Source organism: Miniopterus natalensis, chromosome 18, assembly GCF_054644295.1.
Source record: "Miniopterus natalensis isolate mMinNat1 chromosome 18, mMinNat1.hap1, whole genome shotgun sequence".
In the NCBI taxonomy this organism is placed as follows: domain Eukaryota; kingdom Metazoa; phylum Chordata; class Mammalia; order Chiroptera; family Miniopteridae; genus Miniopterus; species Miniopterus natalensis.
The window spans coordinates 41,094,193-41,113,199 of NC_142098.1; the positions used below are offsets into that span (position 1 = coordinate 41,094,193).

Consider the following 19,007-nt stretch of genomic DNA (forward strand, 5'->3'; position numbering starts at 1 on the left):
CACTTAATTCGTTTAAAATAAACTTTTTATTTCAGAATAACTTTAGATTTTCTTAAGTTTTAGAACAGCTACAAACATGGTGCTGAGCACTCCCATGTGCCCTAGCCCAGGTCCCCAGCGGGCCAGTGTCTCCCAGCCAACAGTGCATGTGTCCAAGCTGGGAAATTCATGATCAAACACTAGCTGTCCCGTCTCATCAGTGTTTCCCCCAACAGCCTCTTTCTGCCCCAGGGGTCAACCCAGGACACCACGTTGCTGCGTCAAGTGAACCACTCTTAAAATCTAGAAAGTGCACAGGGCCCAGCCTTGGTAGAGTGTCATCTAGTGCACCAGGAGGTGGAGGTTCGATTCCCGGGCAGGGCACATGCCTGGGTTGCGGGCTCCATCCCCAGCAGGGGGCATGCAGGAGGCAGCCGATCAATCGATGTTTCTCTCTCATCAGTGTTTCTATCTTCTCCCCCTCTCCCTCCCGCTCTCTGAAATCAATAAAAACATTAAAAATTAATAAATATGTATTAGAAAGCACGCAGGACAGATTCCCCGGAGGAAGCAGAGTCCCCATGCCTGACGCTGTGCGGCCACTGGGACATGGTCCTGTCAGCGTCCCCAGGGGAGGCAGGAGTACTGTGCTGGGTGCTGCCTGGTGGACAGAGATCCATCCAACCACCGTGGCCCTGAGCATGGGCGGTCACACACTGCGTGCTCGGACATGAGCAGGCACAGGGCGCTCGGATGCAGGCGCAGAGGATGGAAGGATGTAGAAATAAGAGGCCGAGTCCATGCTGGAGCACCTGAGAGGGAGCCTGGAGAACATGGAGACACCACCACCTGGATCCAGCTCCTGGCAGGCCGGAGAGGGCCCAGGCGGGGGCTTCTGGAGGTACGGAGCTGGGAAGGCGTTCTGGGGGGGACACGGGGAATGGTGCATGTGCCTGCGTGTACATGAACGTGTGAGCATGCAGATTTAGGTCCACAAGGGATGCGTGGCTCCCTCAGTGTCACCAGGAGCCCAGGGACATGGGAGAGGCAGGGGCAGGCTGAGGTTTCCGTGGCGTCAGATCTTGAAAGCCCAGGTTTGGTGCCATGGACAGTGGGAGTCATGAGAGGTCTTAGAGGAGAGGGGTATCCTCATCGGAACTCCACTTCCCCGCATCCAACATGTCCCGACAGTGCGGAGATGTATCTATAGGGGAAACGGCGCCTTCCTCCAAGGAGACACGTTCAGGACAGAAGGAAGAAGACAGGTACTTGAGGGAGAAGGGGCTGGGGGCCAGGACCCGTGGGTCTGAGGGGGGAGGAGACGAGGGTCCTGGGCTCCCAGGTCTTCGTTTGGGAGGGAGTGGTGCCACCGAGCGGGGCCTGCAGCAGGGAGAGATGCAGTGTATTCCATCTCTGTGCTCCCGGGAGCAGCTGTCTCTCCATCCAGGTGGCCATGGAGGCTGCGGGAGGGGCCCTTGGCTCAGGCTCTGGCCACCTGTCTCAGTCACCTGGCCTGGGAGCTCCCCCATCTGTCCCCATCCTCCCGCCACCTTGGTCATGCTCCTCCTCATCTGTCCACTCCTCCAAGCTTGATCCCCCCTCCTCCTCCCCATCCTCACCAGACATACTCTCCGAGCCCCCAGGTCCCCCTCTGTTCCCCTCCAACCCCCAGTCGTCCCCCAGGAAGTTCAGAACAGCCAGTGGGGGGCTCCTCGTGTCAGGATCCAGGTCCAGGAGCCCTTGGAGCAGAGCCAGAGCCGGGGGCGCAAACTGGTCCCAAGGGCGGGGTGGTTGAGGTGGCTGGGGCCTGGTGGTCATCCAGCCAGCAAAGGCCTCGAACTCGGGGTCGGGGGCCAGGGCCACGTCCCAAGGGAAGCAGGCCGTGGCCGCACAGAAGAGAAGCACCCCCAGGCCCCAGGAGTCCAAGGACGGCCGCAGGGGCAGGGTGTCAGGTGGCAGCAGGAGACAGAGCTCGGGTGGGGCGGAGGGCAGCGGCCCCGGCGGGGCGGGGGTTGGGCTGCCCTCGGGCCGGGTCAGACCCAGGTCTCCGAGGGCCACACGGCTGCAGGCAGGGTCGAAGACCAGCACGTTGTCTGGCTTCACGTCGGCGTGGACCAGCCCCCGGCTGTGCAGGAAGTCCAGGGCTCCAGCGAGCTGGGCCATCACCCGCTTCACCAGCAGCTCCGGCAGGCCCTGGGGTCAAGGAGAGAAGGTCAAGGTCAAGGTGGCTTGGTTCCTTCTTTATTTCGCTTCTTGGGGTTCAAGAATCCAGAACCCCCGACCAGTGGCTACCCCTGTGTCCCTGTAACCCCCCCCCAACACCTTCTCCAGATGGTCCTCAACCACAGCGGGCCCCTCACCTGTGCTGCTGTAGACCAAGCCCGAAACTGAACCGGGAGCTCTTTCCGCCTCCCTCCAACTTGCCCCCCACCCTGACACCCAAGACCAAGCCTCTAAACTGACTACTCGGATCTCCAGCGAGAACACAAACCCCATGTTTAACCCTGTCCTTAGTCCCATGCTAATTTAGGTCCCATCTCCAATTCAGACCTTACTCTAAACTTCCACAGTTCACTTCATCAATCGATTGATAAATCCATCCACGCGGCTGCCAGGCAGCCAGCCAGCAATCTGCCATCAAACCATTTTTCCACCCAACAGTATCCTACAGCATTTCTACTCGCCACGCACCCCACCAGGCAGCCAGCAATCCAATAACGTGTTCAATTACGTAAGACCCCAAATCCATCCAGTCATCTCCCCTCCCTCCCTCCCTCCCGTTTATCCCCAGCCCTGTCTCAAATCCCACGCCTATTCCCAAAGACGGTCCCCCCCTAATCATTGTACTCAGGTCCCCCTAGAATCTCATGGATTCCATCCAAGCCGGTCTCCTTCCTAGAGGCGACCCATCTCCGGCCCAGTCCAGCCCAGTCCGCCTGCATGTCCTCACTGCCTCTGCCCCCTCTGCACCCCATCCGTGCTCCGCTCCACACCCATGACCAGTCTATGAACAGCCCCCACTCGGACCCCTCGCCCTGCTCACGCCCACACTCCCGGTCTCAGTGCTCACTGGAATCCCAGCTCTGTCTCTGTCCCCACCGCTGCCGTCAGACCTAACGCACCCTCAATCCCAACCCCAACCCCCTGCCCATCCGAGCTTGTGTTTGGATGAACCAGGGTTAGGGTCAGACATGAAACGGCACTGAGAATTAGAAATAAGGAGGTCATTTGGGGGCTCAGGGTGGAGCTAGGCTGGGCACTGATTTGGGGGTCAGGGTTGGAGGTAGAAGTGGGGTTTGGGACAAAGTTGCGCCTGGATGAGCCATCCCAACCTTTGTCCCCTGCCTGCCTCACCGGTTCGTGCAGCATCCCACTGAGATCTCCATAGGGCGCGTACTCCTGGGCGAAGGCGAAGTGCCGGGGGGTCTGCAGGGGTTCAGCCAGGGTCCGGAGCAAGCCCGGGTGTGATGAGACGCAGCGGCCCACACAGAACTCCCTCAGGAAGGTGGTTCTCAGGACCGAGTCCCGGCGTAGGAGCTTCAGAGCCACGGCAGGACCTGCCAGGGAGATGGGGGCAGAAGGGACATGGGGCACTCTGACCTTGCTGTGTGATCTCAGGAAAGCCTCTTACCCTCTCTGGGTGGGCTCTGTTTTTCAGAAGATCACAGAGCTCTTAACTTTCTGAGAGCCCCGAACAAGAAGGGTCCCCATTAGCTCTCCCGGGATGCTCCCTATCTCGGTGGCGTCCGAGAACCCTACTACGGGCAGTCCTGGAGTCTGCCTGTTGGTGGCCGAACTCACCCCCTTGGCGAGGCCGGGCGAGGAGCACTTGGCCGTAGGAGCCTGAGCCAAGCTTGCGGATGAGGCGATACTGGACACGCAGATTCCTCGCTGGGGTCACCCTGGTGTCTGTCAGCTCCACAAGCCGTTGGAGGGCCGTAGCTGTGTCCTCCTGCAGGAGACAGACAGAGGTGGGGAGGGGATGAGTCTGGGACCCACTGAGAGAAGTGGGGGAGATTGAAGGCCAACTCCAGGGCTTATGTGGGGGGTCAGAAGGGTGGGGTCACTGTCCCCAGAGAGGAGCATGAGTCACAATGACTCACCCAGCCTCGAGCCACCTGTTTTTGTGTTCTGGCAAGGTTAGGGGTGATTGTCTCAGAGACTCCACCCACTGCCATCCATGGGAGCCCCCAGAAGCCCCCCGTTCCACTGGGGGCTGCATCCGCACCCACACAACCCCCCACTCCACCCATCTCTCCCCGTTTCCCATTTTCTCTGGGGCCTTGGTCCTGCTGTGTGTCCTCGGGTTTGTATTATTCTGGGTCTCTGATGTTCCTCTGTTCCTTTGTGCCTCAGGGTCTGCCCTCTGCCCTTACCCCTTCCATCTCTGACTCAGCTTCCCCCTGCTCTGTCCCTTGGCCTCTCTCTTCCTCCCTTGTGTTTCATCTCTCACCTCCTGGTCCCCATCCTCCTCGTTCTCATGGCCCCTGAGCTCCATCTTGGGGCTGCCTGGTGTCGTCTGGCCCTTGGGCTCTCCCTTGGCTGGGCTCCTCAAAAGGCAACCGGCCCACCCAAGCTCACTGCGGGCGCCCTACCCCTCCAAGGGCCAGGAACTTTTCTGAAAGGGCCTGCCTCCGTCTCCCTCTGCATCTGCCTGGGTCAAGAGATTCCTCTGACTGTCTCTACCTGACCCGTCTCCTCCCTTTTTCACCCTCCAGTGTCTGTGGGTCCTGCTCTGTGTTATCCTGTTGACGTCTGTCACTCCTCACCTCTTCTCCCCCCACCCCCAGGCCTCCCCGCCACCCTCCCCGTTCCAGCTCTTGGGTCTCGGGGTAGATCTCCCTGTCCTGTCCCTGTTGGTCCCTGGCCCCTCTTTCTTGTCCCCAGGCTGTCTCCACTGCTGTCACCACTGTCTGTTACGGGGTGTCCCCCACTCTGCGTTACCCTCCCCTTCTCTGTTTCTCTGGTTTCCCCTCACGCTGGCTTCCCTGTGGTTCCTCTCCCCAGAGTCTCTCCGTCTCTCTCCTGTCTTTGTTCCTGACTCTCTCAGAGTCTTTTGTCCCTCCCTTTTCCTGGGCCTGGGACAGGGGTGTGTGTGACAGCTCAGAGACATCCCGTCCCCCCTCACACCCCTCCCTCACCCCCTCTGACCTGCTGCCCCCCTCCCTCCCCCTTCCAAACTTAGACCAGCCTGGAGTCTGGGCTCTAGTCCCAGGACAGAGGGGACAAAACATATTGTGAACCCCCGGAGGCCAGGCCTGAGAACTGTGGGAAAAGGGAGACAAACCCCTTCACAGACCTTACCTGGTGTATGACATAGAGTTCTGTGCATTTGGGTTCCTCCCTGGGCTGGGAATGCTGGCCTCAGGACCAGGGAGACCATTCCAGAGCCCTGCCGCATAGTACCAGGAGTCCAGACCCCCAGCCTTTCTCTCTCAGACCCAGGAGTCCAGGCTCCCAGCCCGTCCTCCCTCAAACCCGGGAGTCCAGGCCCCCAGCCCCCTGAACCCTCAGACCCAGGAGTCCAGGCCCCCAGCCCCCTGAACCCTCAGACCCAGGAGTCCAGGCATCCAGCCTCCTGAACCTGCAGACCCAAGAGTCCAGGCACCCAGCCCCCTGACCCCACAGACCCAGGAGTCCAGGTTCCCAGCCCCCTGAACCCGCAGACCTAGGAGTCCAGGCCCCCAGGCCCTTCTCCCTCAGACCCAGGAGCCCAGACCCCCAGCCCCTCCTCCCTCAGACCCAGGAGCTCAGAGCTAAGAGATGGTGGGGAAAGGCCTTCTCCCATGTCTTCAGCACCCACTTTGAGTCTGACTTTGGGGGGAGGTGGGGGTGCTTTACACGGGATCTTCCTAGGCACCTAATAAAGGTGGGGATTTGTCCCCAGTTTGCAGAGCAGGAAACTGAGGTTCCGAGAGACAGATGGCCTTACACAGGCCAGAGAGGGCAGAGGTGTCGGCAGGACCTGGGCCAGGCTGACTCACGGCCCTGTCAGAGGCCGGGATCGGTTTTCACCACTACTACGGCCTGCTATTAATAAGACAGCAACAACCATCACCCACGCTCTGGAAGGATCTCCGGAAATTGGCTTCTGTGTTGCCCCTGGGCACGGGGGGGGGGGGGGGGGGGGGGGGCAGAGGGAGCAGTTCGTTTGCTCTTTGACCTTTTGGAGATTCGATTGTGCAAAACTGGCAACATACAGAGAAGTCAAAAGAGCCACAGTGAACTCTCTCTGGCGAGTGACCAGACTCCACCAAGGAGAACTTTGCTCCATCCTCGAGTTACCTCTTTTTTTGGGGGGGGAAGGGGGCAGGGTGATGAAGTATTTTAAAGTAAATTATAGCCTATGGAAAACTTTGGGAATGAAATGACACGATGCCCGATGTTTGCTTTAAAATACTGCAGCGGGCCCTGGCCGAGTGGCTCAGTTGGTCGTCTCCTGTACCAAAAGGTTGCGGGTGTGATTACGGGTCAGGGCACATGCCTGGGTCGTGGGTTCAGTTCCCTGGGTGTGTACACAAGGCAACTGATTGATGTTTCTCTCTCCCCCTCCCTTCCACTTTCTAAAAAAAAAATCAGTGGGAAAAAAAAGTGGACCATGAAATAATTCAGTGATGACTGTTCTATGCTAATCAGGTACCAGCCTCGGGCTCTGTTTGTGTTTTTTCTTTTCATTCAGGACCTAATGGGGTCCTGCAAGCCTGCTCTTGTAGAATTACGGTTTCCACTTTACTGATGGGGACACTGAGGCACAGAAAAGCAGAGGCACCGGGCAGCAGCTGGTGGGAGGTGGAGCCAGGACTCCAGAGGGCTTTGTGGACTTGGGGCTGCTGCCCCCCAGCCCAGGCAGCTGAGTGAGACAGACCCTGGTGCCCGACAGGAGCTGAGTTCCTCCCCTGGGCCTGGGCAGGCTGTGGGGTGCAGGGGGGCTGCAGAGCGGCCACCTGGGCCCGGGAGCAGGGCGATAGGGCACTGCAGGCCTGGGCCCTCCTCAGCCCGCCCAGCACACACCCACGGAGAGGCTCACTGATGATCCCAGGAGCTTTGCAGGTCCCCATTTAGCAACACCACTCTGCGGGGTCACCCGGAGTGACCTGGAGAGGCAGGTGTGTGGGGGGAGGCTCCATTCGGAGCCCAGGGAGCGCACACGCCTCACTACAGCTGGCCCCAGGCCTCCCGCCACCACTGGTCCAGCATCTCCTGCCTGCCAGCCCCAAGGGCTCCTCCTGTGACCCCTCCTCCTGGCTGTCCCCTTGGCCAAGTGACTGCTCTCCAAGTGTCCCACTGTCTGTGTGCCTCAGTTTCCTCCTTCTGAACTGGGAGTCATGGCAGCTCCCACCTGGAGTATTCTTGTTAAAGAGACATGAACATCTACAATGCCACCGGTAATGGTGTCAACAATAAAAATAAAGAAGAAAAACACCTACAGTGTATTACATCCCTCACTTTATTACGCTTCACTGGCGGTTTTTGCCAAATTGAAGGCAAGACCTTCCAGTAACAAAAGTATAATTCTTTTTACTGCTGTGGTCTGGAACCAAACCCCAGTATCTCCAAGGTGTGCCTGTGTATAATAGATTGCACATAATATAATAATAAATGGGATTTGCATTAACTTGTATATAGTTATATTATGTATTATCTGTTATATGTAGTAGAGTATATATAGGGTGGGGCAAAGGGAGGTTTACAGTTCATATAGAAAATAACACAATAATTAATAAATACTACAAGAATAAACTCTGTTTCACGTACACACAACTGTAAACCTACTTTTGCCCAACCTATTTTGTTATATGTGTTATTTTTTTCAAATAAATTTAATGAATAAAATATATACTGAAAGATCACATAAAAAAATTAACTCACGCATCAAAGACTGTACATTTGACAACTTAACCCACCAGCTCTCCCACCCTATCCTTGGACTGAAAAAGAGATAAAAAAGAAAAAATGCAAACAAGAAGAGTACAACACAGGGAATATAGTCAATAATATTATAATAACTATGGATGGTGCCAGGTGGGGACTAGACTTATCCAGGGGGTCACTTCATAAATTATATAAATGTCTAATCACTGTCATATACACCTGAAACTAATATAATATTGTATATCAACTCTAATTGAAAAAATGTATTTCCAAAAAAAATTTTTTTTAATATATCTTTATTTCAGAGAGAGGAAAGGAGGGGGAGAGAGAGAAACATCGATGGTGAGAGTCATTGACCGACGCGCCCCTGACCGGGGATCGAGCCGCAACCCGAGCATGTGCCCTGACCGGGAATCGAACCCTGATCGCCCGGATCCCAGGATCCCAGGTCGACCCTCAACCGCTGAGCCACACCCGGCCAGGGTCAAAGAAATGTTTAAAAGAGTGGCTCAGTTGGTTAGAGCGCTGTGCCGTACACCAGAAGTTATTGGGTTCGATTCCCGGTCAGGGCACACACCTAGGTTTTGGGTTCGATCTCCAGTCTGGCCCCAGTGGGGGCAGGGCTGGGAGGCAACCGATGGATGTTTCTCTCTCACATCAGCGTCTGTGACTCTCCCCCTTCCTCTCTCTCTAAAAAAAATCAATGAAAACATCCTCGAGTGAGGATCATAAAAAAAAAAAAAATCCCGAATACTATACTGAGCCCCTTCCTGGCCACGACCGTCCAGCTGAAGAAATACAACTTTTCAAATTTGATCGGAACCCTCCCCAGGCCCCTTCCCTCCCAGAAGCCGCCGCTGGCGCTGAGGAGGTGTCTGTTATTTAAAAAACGCTCGTGCTCCGGGTGCATAGACCCAGATCCGCTACAGAGTATCGCCTTGCAGGCCGTGAAATGTATAAATAGTATTGTGTCTGTGACCTTCCCCAGCTGCCTTTGTCCTCATTAGCGCACGCTGTGAGCTGCTGCCACGTGTGGCATGAACCTCAAGTTCTCTTCTGTGCAAGGCGCTGACTCCCCTACCCTGTGGCCAGGCTGTTTCATAGGTGCCCACTTCTGTCGATGGTCATTTTATTCCCCCACATTCCGCTCTCACGAGCCGGGCTGCAGGGACCGTTCTGACGGCGCTGACTTGTGCTGAGTGGGCACCGTCGGCGCGCTGGCCTCGCGGGGGCCTCCTGGGTGGGAGGAGAGAAGGCCGGCTTCCTTGGCCCAGCCGCCCAGCTCTCCATGGGGGTTCCATCTGGCCTGGACTTTTTAGTTTTACTTTTTGAGTTCCTAGGTCCCTGTGAGGATGTGCAGGGGAGGAGTGGTGCGCGGCGTCTGCTACGGGAGCCACTCGCCAGGCGTGGCTCTCCAGCCTTGGCCACGTGGCTGGTCCTAATTGAGACATGAGCATAAAATAGACGGGGGATTTCAACAACTTAGCACCAAAAAGGGAATGTAAGCCATCTCCCTGATGGTTCTTATATTAATTACACGAGGACACGCTGTGTCGGATACACAGTCGTCTCCGTCATCACGGATTCCCTGTCCGCAAACCCACGGACATTTACTGGGAGCCTCCAAATCTGCAATCACCGTATGGTGGAAGGTTTGAGTCGTTAACGCCCATGTGCCAAGCCCAGGAGGAACGAGATGACTCCCTGCCTCGTGTCCACTGTCACCCTGTGACCAAGTGTCCCTTTACACCTGGGTAGTGCCATGTGTTGTCCTTCGTGTTGGTGGTTTTGTGGGGGTTTTTGTTTGTTTGTTTTTTAAGATTTTTTCATTGGTTTCTAAAGAGAGAGGAAGAGAGAGGGAGAGAGAGAGAAACATCCATGTGAGAGAGAAACATCCATTGGCTGCCTCCTGCACGCCCCCTACTGGGGATGAAGCCCGAAGCGCGGGCATGTGCCCTGACCAGGAGTCAACCAGCAAACTTTCCGGGCAGGTGGGGTGGGGAACACACCCAACCAGCCGAGCCACCTGGCCAGAGCTCCCTTTGTTACTTTTTGAGGTTTCAGAGTCACCACTGGGCTCTACTTTGTCACCTCTGTTAGAGCAGGTAACACCCAGCATCCCATTAAAATGGAAACATGACTCGGCAGCCAGCATCTGGGGATTATAAAACAGACCCCCTGGGTCTCTAGAAGTCTGGAGACCTGTGCTAAGCCTTATTCATTCTCCACGTCCCCTGGGCTGCTGGCAGAGGTCCTGGCCCCACCGTCACGCATGTGGACCTTCATCCAGCCTCCTCCCGGCCTCTAGCCTCTCTCCCAGAGTGCCCCACCCCCATCCCCAAAGGCATCTTTCTAGCTCTCGGCGATGTCTGTCCCTCATCTGCTCAGGAGCCTCTCATGGCTCCCCATTGCCCTTGGATAGAGTCCCCACTCCCTGGGCTGGCCTCTGAGCCCTTCCCGAGCTGCACCTGCTGCCCGTATGTCTCACCGGTACCCCCGTCACACAGAGGGACTCACAGCTGGGGCACACTGGACTCCTGCTTCCTGTCCTCAGGAAAGTGTGTGCCGCCATGAGGGTGACAGCCTGGGGCCGAATGAAGTGCGTGTGTACCGGCTCCTAAATCCCGCGTGATTAACGACAGTCGAGAGTGTTTACTGAACTCCCTGTGTTCCCAGCCCTGCGCTAATCCTCACAGCAGCCCTATTATTAGCTCCACTTTATAGTGGGGGAAAGGGACACTCGTGGAGATTACATCTCTTGCCCAGTGTCCCGATTCGGGTCACCGGCAGAATTGGGACTCAAACCCCAAGGTTTGGACTCCCCGCTTCCTGCCCCCAGATGTGTGCAGACGTTTGCAGGCCAGGAGCTGGGACACAGGCACATCAAGGCTGCTGATTGCTCTGCTTCCCCTTAGAGCTCAACGCACAGCCCCGGCTGGCGCGGCCAAGTGGTTAGAGCATCAGCCAGAGCACCAAAGCGTCGCAGGTTCAATTCCCGGGCAAGGGCATGCACCTGGATTGCAGGTCCGATCCCCACCCCGGTAGTGGCATGTGCGGGAGGCAACCAATCAACGCGTCTCTCTCACAATGTGTCTTTCTCTCTCCCCCTCCCTCCCTCCCTTCCACCCTCTCTCAAAATCAATGGAAAAAACATCCTTGGGTGAGGGTCAACATCAACAACAAAACTTCAGCACAACTCCTGGGGCCTTAGCTGGGGCTAAGACTCTCAGGCAGAGCCGGCCCTGCCCAGGGGAGTCTGGAAGGGGCCACGACAAGGAGCAGGCTCACTGGGCAGGGTGCTACCTGTGCCAACGAGGTGACGAAGTGGGTCCCAGAGGCGGCTCTGAAGAGTCCTGAAGGGAGGGACGGGCTGCGGAGGAAGAGGCCAGTGAGTAGGAGGCAAATGAAAAGAAGGTTAGTTAATAGCTGCAGAGCAGCTGCCTGCTCGCCACAATGTATCAAGTGAGCTCGCAGGTTCCAGGCAGAGAGCAGGGCAGAGCCGGCGCCTCCCAGGCGACCCTCGCACACAGGAAGCCCCGGGGGTGGGGGGTGCCTAAGGAGTGCCCTGTTTCTTCCTAGGGTGATGGAAACGGTCTAAAACTCACTGGGGCGATGGCGCACAGTTCCGCGCCTACACCAAAAGCCTTTAAATGGGCGAATTGTGTGGTTATGGGAATTATATCTCCATCAAGCTATTGAAAAGAAAGCCCTGTTGCTAGTGAGAGGCCAGAGGGAGGGTGATGGATTGGATGCCATCCTTTTCTTTTTAAAAAATATGTTTTTATTGATTTGAGAGAGAGGGGAAGGGAGAGGGAGAGAAACATCCATCGGCTGCCTCCTGCACGCCCCCTGCTGGGGATGGAGCCCGCAACCCAGGCAGGCGCCCTGATCAGGAATCGAACTGGGACTTCTCGGTGCACCAACGATGCTCAGCCACTAAGCAACACCGGCTGGGTGGCACCCCTTTCTTGATTTGCACTTTTCTTTTTTTTAATTAATAAATTTTATTTTTGGGGGGCAGTTTTAGATTCACAGCAAAAATCGAGAGGAGGGTGTGAAGATTTCCTATACACCCCATCCCCCTTCCCATGCACAGCCTCCCTCATTGTCAACAACCCCCCCAGATGGTACTTTTGTTACCGTCAGTGGACCTACACTGACAACTCATTGTGACCCAAAGTCCATAGATGACATTAGGATTCACTCTCAGTGTTGTCCATGCTGTGGGTTTGGACACATGTATAGTGACCTGTGTCCACCATGATGGTATCACAGAGCAGTTTCACTGCCCTGAACATCCACTGTGCTCCACCTGTTCATCCCTGCCTCCCCCTCAGCCCCTGGCAGCCAGCACCTTAGCAGCTGGAGACCGCACCCCCTTCTTAGCTCACGGATTCTGTGAGTCAGGAGCCCAGGCAGGCAGGACTGGGGTCTCAGCCTGGGATAAACTGTGAGGCTCCCGTTTCCTCGCCGGCTGTCAGCCAGTATCCGGTATCTGCTCAGTTTTCAGAGGCTGCCTGCTTTTCTCGCCACGTGGTGTCCCCCCAACCCCCACCCCAGCCCTGCTTCAAAACCAGTGAGGGAGATGCTCCCTTCTCCTGAATCCCCCACCCCTCACACTTCCGATCTCTATCTCCAGAGACAGCACCGTCCTGTTTAAAAAGTCACCTGATTAAGCCAGGCCCACCAAAGATCACCTCCATTGCCTAGAGTCAACTGATGGGGAACCTCGATTTCATCTGCGATACCCCTTCAGAACAGCGCCCAGATGACCATCAGATGGAAGAACTGGGAGAAGGTGTGTGTGCGCCGGGAGAGGGATCATGGGATCATCTAAGAACTCTGCCTACAACAGCGGATCCATAGAGACGAAAGGTAGAAGAAGGGGGCAGGGAGGGCTCGGGAGGGGCATTTAAGGGGAGGCCTGAAGGGAAGAGTCAGGAGGGTCATTCCAGGCAAAAACAGTTGTCCGTCCAAGGCCGTGATGTGAGAGAGCGTGGGCTGTGCTGAGGACAGACAGTTGTCGTGCAGATGGGACCAGCTAATGCGGGTGACGTGCCTGGCACCGGAGAATGGGCGCGATGATGAATAGTAGCTACAACATCATCCCCTCAAAGAAGTTTGGAGGCGGCCCAGCTCGCTCTCTGCCTGCCCACTCCCTGTGATCTCAGTGGGTCACTTCCCTCTTTCTGGTTCCACATCTGGTTCCATCAACACCCTCCCCCACCCCTCCTTGAGTCAGAAGAGCTGATAAGGAGGGGGCATGACTTGGGCCAAGGCCCGGAGGTGGGAAAAGAGGGTGGCTGGGGTTCCAGCAGCTGGCTGAGTGGCAGCAAATATTTATGGAGCTCGAGTCGGTGCCAGGCACAGTGCTGGGTGTGGCAAGATAAGAAGGCCCGGGACTCGGCCTCAGGCTGAATGCCACCTGCCCGGGCGGGAGGCGGCTGGACCGCGCTGCAGGCCTGGGGCCCCACGCAGCTCTGCGAGGCCGATGTCCACGGCAGGTGGTCGCCCCGGGAGCTCCGAGCCCCTTGGAAAAAGGGGTCTGGGTGCTCTCTCCCCCTCAGGAGCACGCCTTTCTTCCCTCTCAGGCCTGCATCTCCTAAACTCTAAGGGTCCCCAGGAGACCGGCAACCATGGGAGCAACGGGCAATGCCAGCTTGTCCGGGGCTAACCCCCTGACCCTGTCCCCAAGGCCCCTCTTCTCTGACTTCCCCGGGAGCTGACGGCAGCCCCGCTCGGCTCACTTCTTTCCCTGTGACTTTTACTTCCCAGTGAGCCAAAGCCGCCCGCCTGGTCTCCCCTGGTGCTTCTTCTGTCCTAAGCCCCTCCTTGTCTCCCTGTCCCCAGCTTTAATAAACATACTCTCAACATAAAAACAAAAAACAGTCTGTCCCAGCTCCTGATTTCCCGACCTCAGCTCCCTAGCTCACCTGAATCAGGTCCCATATCACTCCTCCTAGAAGCCCTCCACCGTCCCCTGGCTGAAGTCCCATCTCCCGTCACTCAGCAGCCAGAGCCACTGCTTCCCCTTCAACAAAATAAAGAACATTGTGTCAGATGATAATATATATTTGTATAAAATAAAAAGAGGCCCTGGCCCAAGCCCAGTTGGTTAGAATGTCATCCTGATGCACCAAGGTTGCGGATTCGAGCCCAGCCCAGGGTACATACAAGAAGCAACCAGTGAATGTGTAAGTAGGTGGAACAACAAATTGATGTTTCTCTCTCTCTCTCTCAAATCAATAAATTAAAATAAATAACATTGTATTGAACCATAATATATATTTATATGAAATAAATAGCATCATATTGGACTATAATAGATATTTATATTAAATTAATAACATCATATCAGATTATAATATACTTATGTGAAATTAATAACCTAGTATTAGACTATAATATGTATTTATATGCAGTAACATCTTATTTGACTATAACCTGAAGTCTGAAATAACTATCCGTGAGTCCATACAAATACAAAAAAGTGATTGAATAAGTAAATAGGCAGAAGGAAAAGGGACAGAAAAATCTTTTAAAAATGTATCCAGGGGACTTGCCTCCCAGGAGATGGAGCTTGTGCCCCCACCCTCCGCGTGGGCTCCACTGGGTCACTTATTTACAGAGTGGGGCTTGGAAGCGGGAGGGGCCCCTTTGCAGTGGAGCAACCTGCAAACCCCAGGTCACCGCCGCCAGGTGACCGAGGTTAACGGCAGAGGCCAGTCACGTGGGCGCCGCGTGGTCGTTCCCCGCAGGACTCCTCCAGGCTCCGGCCCAGGTCAGCAGGAAGGAGGGGGCCTGAGACACTGGCCGGGGCAGGCACTCGGGGGCGCATCCACGGCCAGGTGGGATGGGGCGGACCTGGGGCAGAAAACAGGCGGGAGGGGTGGTGAGTGAAACCCCTCAAGGGCAGCATTTGGGGGGGGCAGGCCTGTGTCCACTTCTCGGTTTTGCCGGACAGACCACGTTCCCAGGACAGTTAGGGGAGCCCGGGAGGGGCACCCAGGGAGTCTGCAGGGTTCCGGGAACGTCCCCCTGAAGCCAGACGATTGCAAAAGGAGCGGCTCCTTCAAACACACCGGGTGGCTTAAGAGGGCTGCTGCCCAGGTGCCGGTGCTGCTGGGAATGGGCCAGATGGGCCCTGGCCAGGCGGTTCCATTGACTGAGCGTCTCTTGTGCACCAAAAGGTCCCAGGTTTGATTCCCGGTCAGGTCACATACCCAGGTTTTGGGTTCGATGTCAGGTCAGGGTGCATGTGGTAGGTGATGTTCCTCTCTCCCTCCCCCCCTTCCTCTCTCTGTAAAATCAATAACAACATATTCAAAAAATTTAAAAATGTGTTAGATGGTAACATATGGAACTTATGCATTTCACTGTATTTAAATTTTGCCAAGGACAGGAAGCTTAAGTATGTCCTGGGTAGCTTGTTGAGATATGCGCCCTGAGAGTTTAGGGTGGGCAGGCACTAGTATTTGCAAATGGCTTAGAAATGAATTTTAAAAAATAAATGTCTAGGAACCATCAGGTTTGCTGTGACCCTAAACTGCTCTAAATTGTAACATTTATGAATTTTTAAAGAGAGATAAAAGCACGGGTGGACGGACAGGTTCATTACGAAGCCAAATGCTAATTACAGAGTCCAGGTGGGTGAGCATATAGGCAGTCACTCTACAATGCTTTCCATTTGTTTTTGTTTTTTTAAAGGTTTTCTTTGTGTGTGTTTTTAAAACTATGTCTTTATTGATTTCAGAGAGAGGAAGGGAGAGGGAGAAAGATAGAAACATGAATGATGAGAGTCATTGCTCAGCCGCCTCCTGCACGCCCCCCACTGGGGATCGAGCCCACAACCCGGGCCTGTGCCCTGACCAGGAATCGAACCGTGATCCCTTGGATCCTAGGTCGATGCTCAACCGCTGAGCCATGCTGGCTGGGCTGTTTTTAAATCCTCGTAATAAAATGTTAAAAGTAAAAAGGGAAGTTAAATCCTGTCAGCCTTGGAAGCTCTCTCCCCATCTCACTTAGAGTAGAAACCAGAGTCCCTGTGAGTCCCTGCAGACCCCACCCCATCCCCTCCCATTCACCCCTCCTCCTCTCTCACATGCCCCCCAGTCCCATTGGCCTCTCTGCTCCCTGACCTCACCTGTCACATTCCCACCCCAGGACCTTTGCATCAGCTGTGTTCTCCCCTGGGACATATCCCTGTCATCTTTCCCCATAGCACACACCCCCTCCTGAGCTGCTTAACCACCCACCTGCTGCCTATGTTTTCATGCCCATCTCCTCCCACCAAAATGGAAGTCCCACATGGGGAGGGGTCTGCCTCTGTTTCATTGACCCGGGGGCGGTCAGCACCTAGCACAGTGCCCAGCACACAGTGGGGCCTGAATTATTACCTGTCAAATCAATGTCTTGAGTCCGCGTGTTCATCTGTGTCTCACATCAGAACGTAACCTTGTCTATTCGTCCACCGAGGCCTCTCTCAGCTCTAAAAGCACAGCCCTCTGCACATAGTAGGTCCTCAATAAAGAGTTTTAGGTTGAATGAGTGAATGAATGAATGGGGTAAGGATGAATCCTTGTAAAAGGCATAAGAGCACAGGCTTTGAACCACACTTCTGAGGTCATGTCCAAGTCAGCTGCTTCCTAGACATGTGACCTTGGGCAGGTCACTTCTCATCTCTGTACTTGAGTTTCTTTCCCAAGAAAACGGAGCCCCTGTGGTGATGTATGGGGAACCCTCACACATCACTGGTGGGACTGTAAGTGACACAGCCACCCTGGAGAACTGGAAATTTCTTTAACGGCTCATCATAAGCGTCCCACATAGCCTAGCAATTCTGCTCCTGGGAACCTGCCCAAGAGAAACAGCATCGTATGTCCACAGAAAGACTTGTACACATGTGTTCATAGCAGCACTACTTACGACAGCTGAGGGGCGGGCATAACCCAGATGGCCATCAACAGATGAATGGATAAATAAAATGTGGTCCGTCCATACAATGGACTATTGCTCAACCATGAAAAAGGAACAAGGTACTGATACAATTTGCAACATGGATGGACCCTGAAGAAGTTATGCTAAGTGAAGGATGCCAAACACAAAAGGCCACGTGTAGTATAACCCATCTCTCTGAAATGTCCAGCAAAGGCAAATCTAGAGAGACGGAAAGTAGATTAGTGGTTGCCTGAGCCCAGGGCTGCAAATGGAAAGTGACTGTGAATGCCCACAAGAAATCCATTCGGGGTGATGGAAATGTTCTAAAATTGGATTGTGGCCATATTCCCACAATCCTGAAAATTGACTAAAAACCAGTGGATTGTACACGTAAAGCGAGTGAATTTTGTGGCATGGAAACAATACTTCAATAAAGTCGTTTAAGAAAAAAGGAGCCCATAATAGTCTCTATTTACTGTGGAAGATTAAATAAACGAACCATGTAATCCCCCTGGAAAGACACAAGATGAATACTGAAAAAGGGTGTTTTGTGTTATTTCTCACAAACGTGGTTGAGCTCATTTATGTAAGACTTCATGATTGCCATCCATTTGCTTATTTTATCAATTCCCGTGTCTGTCCCACAGAGCTGGGCCTCGGTTTTCTCACCCTAAATTCCGTATCTTGTTCTCTGGATGTTTCTGGAGGCAGCAGATCCTTGAGGATGCGTAAGCATGTGGGATGAGGGCCGGTGGGGGGTAAACCCATGGTGTGGGATGATACCTTGGGGCTAGGAGACCAGCATGTGTGTGTAGAGAGGGGACTTTGAAAGGTGGGTTGTGTGGCTGGGAGGGGTCATGAGGAGTATATCAGCCTGGTTAAGGGTTCAGGGCATGGAGCTGGTCCAGCCTGGGTTCAAATCCCACACCCACCATTTCCAAGCTGAGAGACCCCGGACAAGAGAACTTTCTCTCTGGGGCTGTTTTCACCTCTGGAAAGTGGTGAGGAAGTTTCCTAGTTCCCAAAGGGGTGCTGAGGATTCCCTGAGACCACGTCTACACCAGCCTGGGAGAACGGCAAGAACAAGGCAACAGCCCTGGCCCGTGCGGCTCAGCTGGTTGAGTGTCATCCCAGGCGCTGAGATCACTGGTTCGGTTCCAGGTCAGGGCGCATGTCCAGTTAGGGGCTCGATCCCCACTAGGGGGCGGGCAGGAGGCAGCTGATCGAAGATGTTTCTCTCCTCAATGTTTCTCTCTCTCTCTCCCTCTCCCTTTCTCTCTCTAAAATCAATAAAAACATATAAAAACAAAACAACAATAAGGGAACAATAGCAATAACTGCCTCCCAGGTGCCAAGCACTGTTTTCTGTCTTCTCCACAAAGCAGCTTCTTTAATACCAAAGGCTCGATTGATACCAGTGGCTCCCAAAGGACAAGCGTCCTCGGTTTGCTCCTTCTATAAATGGGGCCATTATTGAATCCCCCCCTCAGTGGGTTCTGTCCTTGATATTGTGCTAAATGGGTGTCTGGCTATGGCAGGTGCTCACTGAATGGTAGCCCACACTGGGATGCTGCAATAGGGAGCCACGGAAGGTTCTTGAGGAGGGAGACGGCTCTGATGTCAGGAGAACATATCTTGGTCCCCCATCTCCACAGCGCCCCAGGCCACATTACAGCTTCTTTGGAATGTGTGGGAGACCTGGTCTCATGTGGCAACCCTAATTTCTTTGTGCCCGTGTTTGGTTATTTCCCATCTCCTCCGCTGGTCTGCGAGCTCCATGAAGGCAGGTGCCCAGCTGGTCTTACCACCGCTCTGTCCCCCACCCCCACCCTGGGTGATAACCACACCGGCCAACACGTACTGAGTGCTCACTACGTGCCTGGCACCGCTCCAAGGGCTCGGCCAAGATGTGCTAAACCTCGGACACGGGATCGTGAGAGGCTCCGGGTGACCATCTCCCCTCCCCGACTCCCAGCCACCATCCTCCCCGCTCCCCGGCCCTCTCCAGCTGCCCCGTGTACTCATCACGCCAGGGAAAGCGCCTTCCCTCCTGGAGCCCGGGGAATGGCACTGGTCTCACCCCTCCCTTGCCTGGCCTTCCAGGTGTGAAGACACCCAAGTCGTCAGTGTCAGGAGAGCCATCGAAAGCACTGGGGGACATAGGGTGTCCATAGAGGGAATGAGAAGGGGTCTAAGGGAGAGACCGACGTGGACACAAC

At 54.7% G+C, this 19,007-nt stretch overlaps 1 protein-coding gene across 1 annotated transcript; it reads right to left on the reverse strand.

Annotated features, from left to right (window-relative positions):
• Window positions 1-1,479: 1,479 nt before the first annotated feature.
• Window positions 1,480-4,489, reverse strand: SBK3 (SH3 domain binding kinase family member 3). Its single transcript, XM_016218320.2, has 4 exons — window positions 4,433-4,489; window positions 3,781-3,931; window positions 3,334-3,536; window positions 1,480-2,172 (listed from the first exon to the last, which is right to left on the reverse strand). Exons 1-4 carry the CDS (start codon window positions 4,475-4,477, stop codon window positions 1,480-1,482), a joined length of 1,092 nt encoding a protein of 363 aa, XP_016073806.1. The 5' UTR covers window positions 4,478-4,489.
• Between the last annotated feature and the right edge of the window lie 14,518 nt (window positions 4,490-19,007).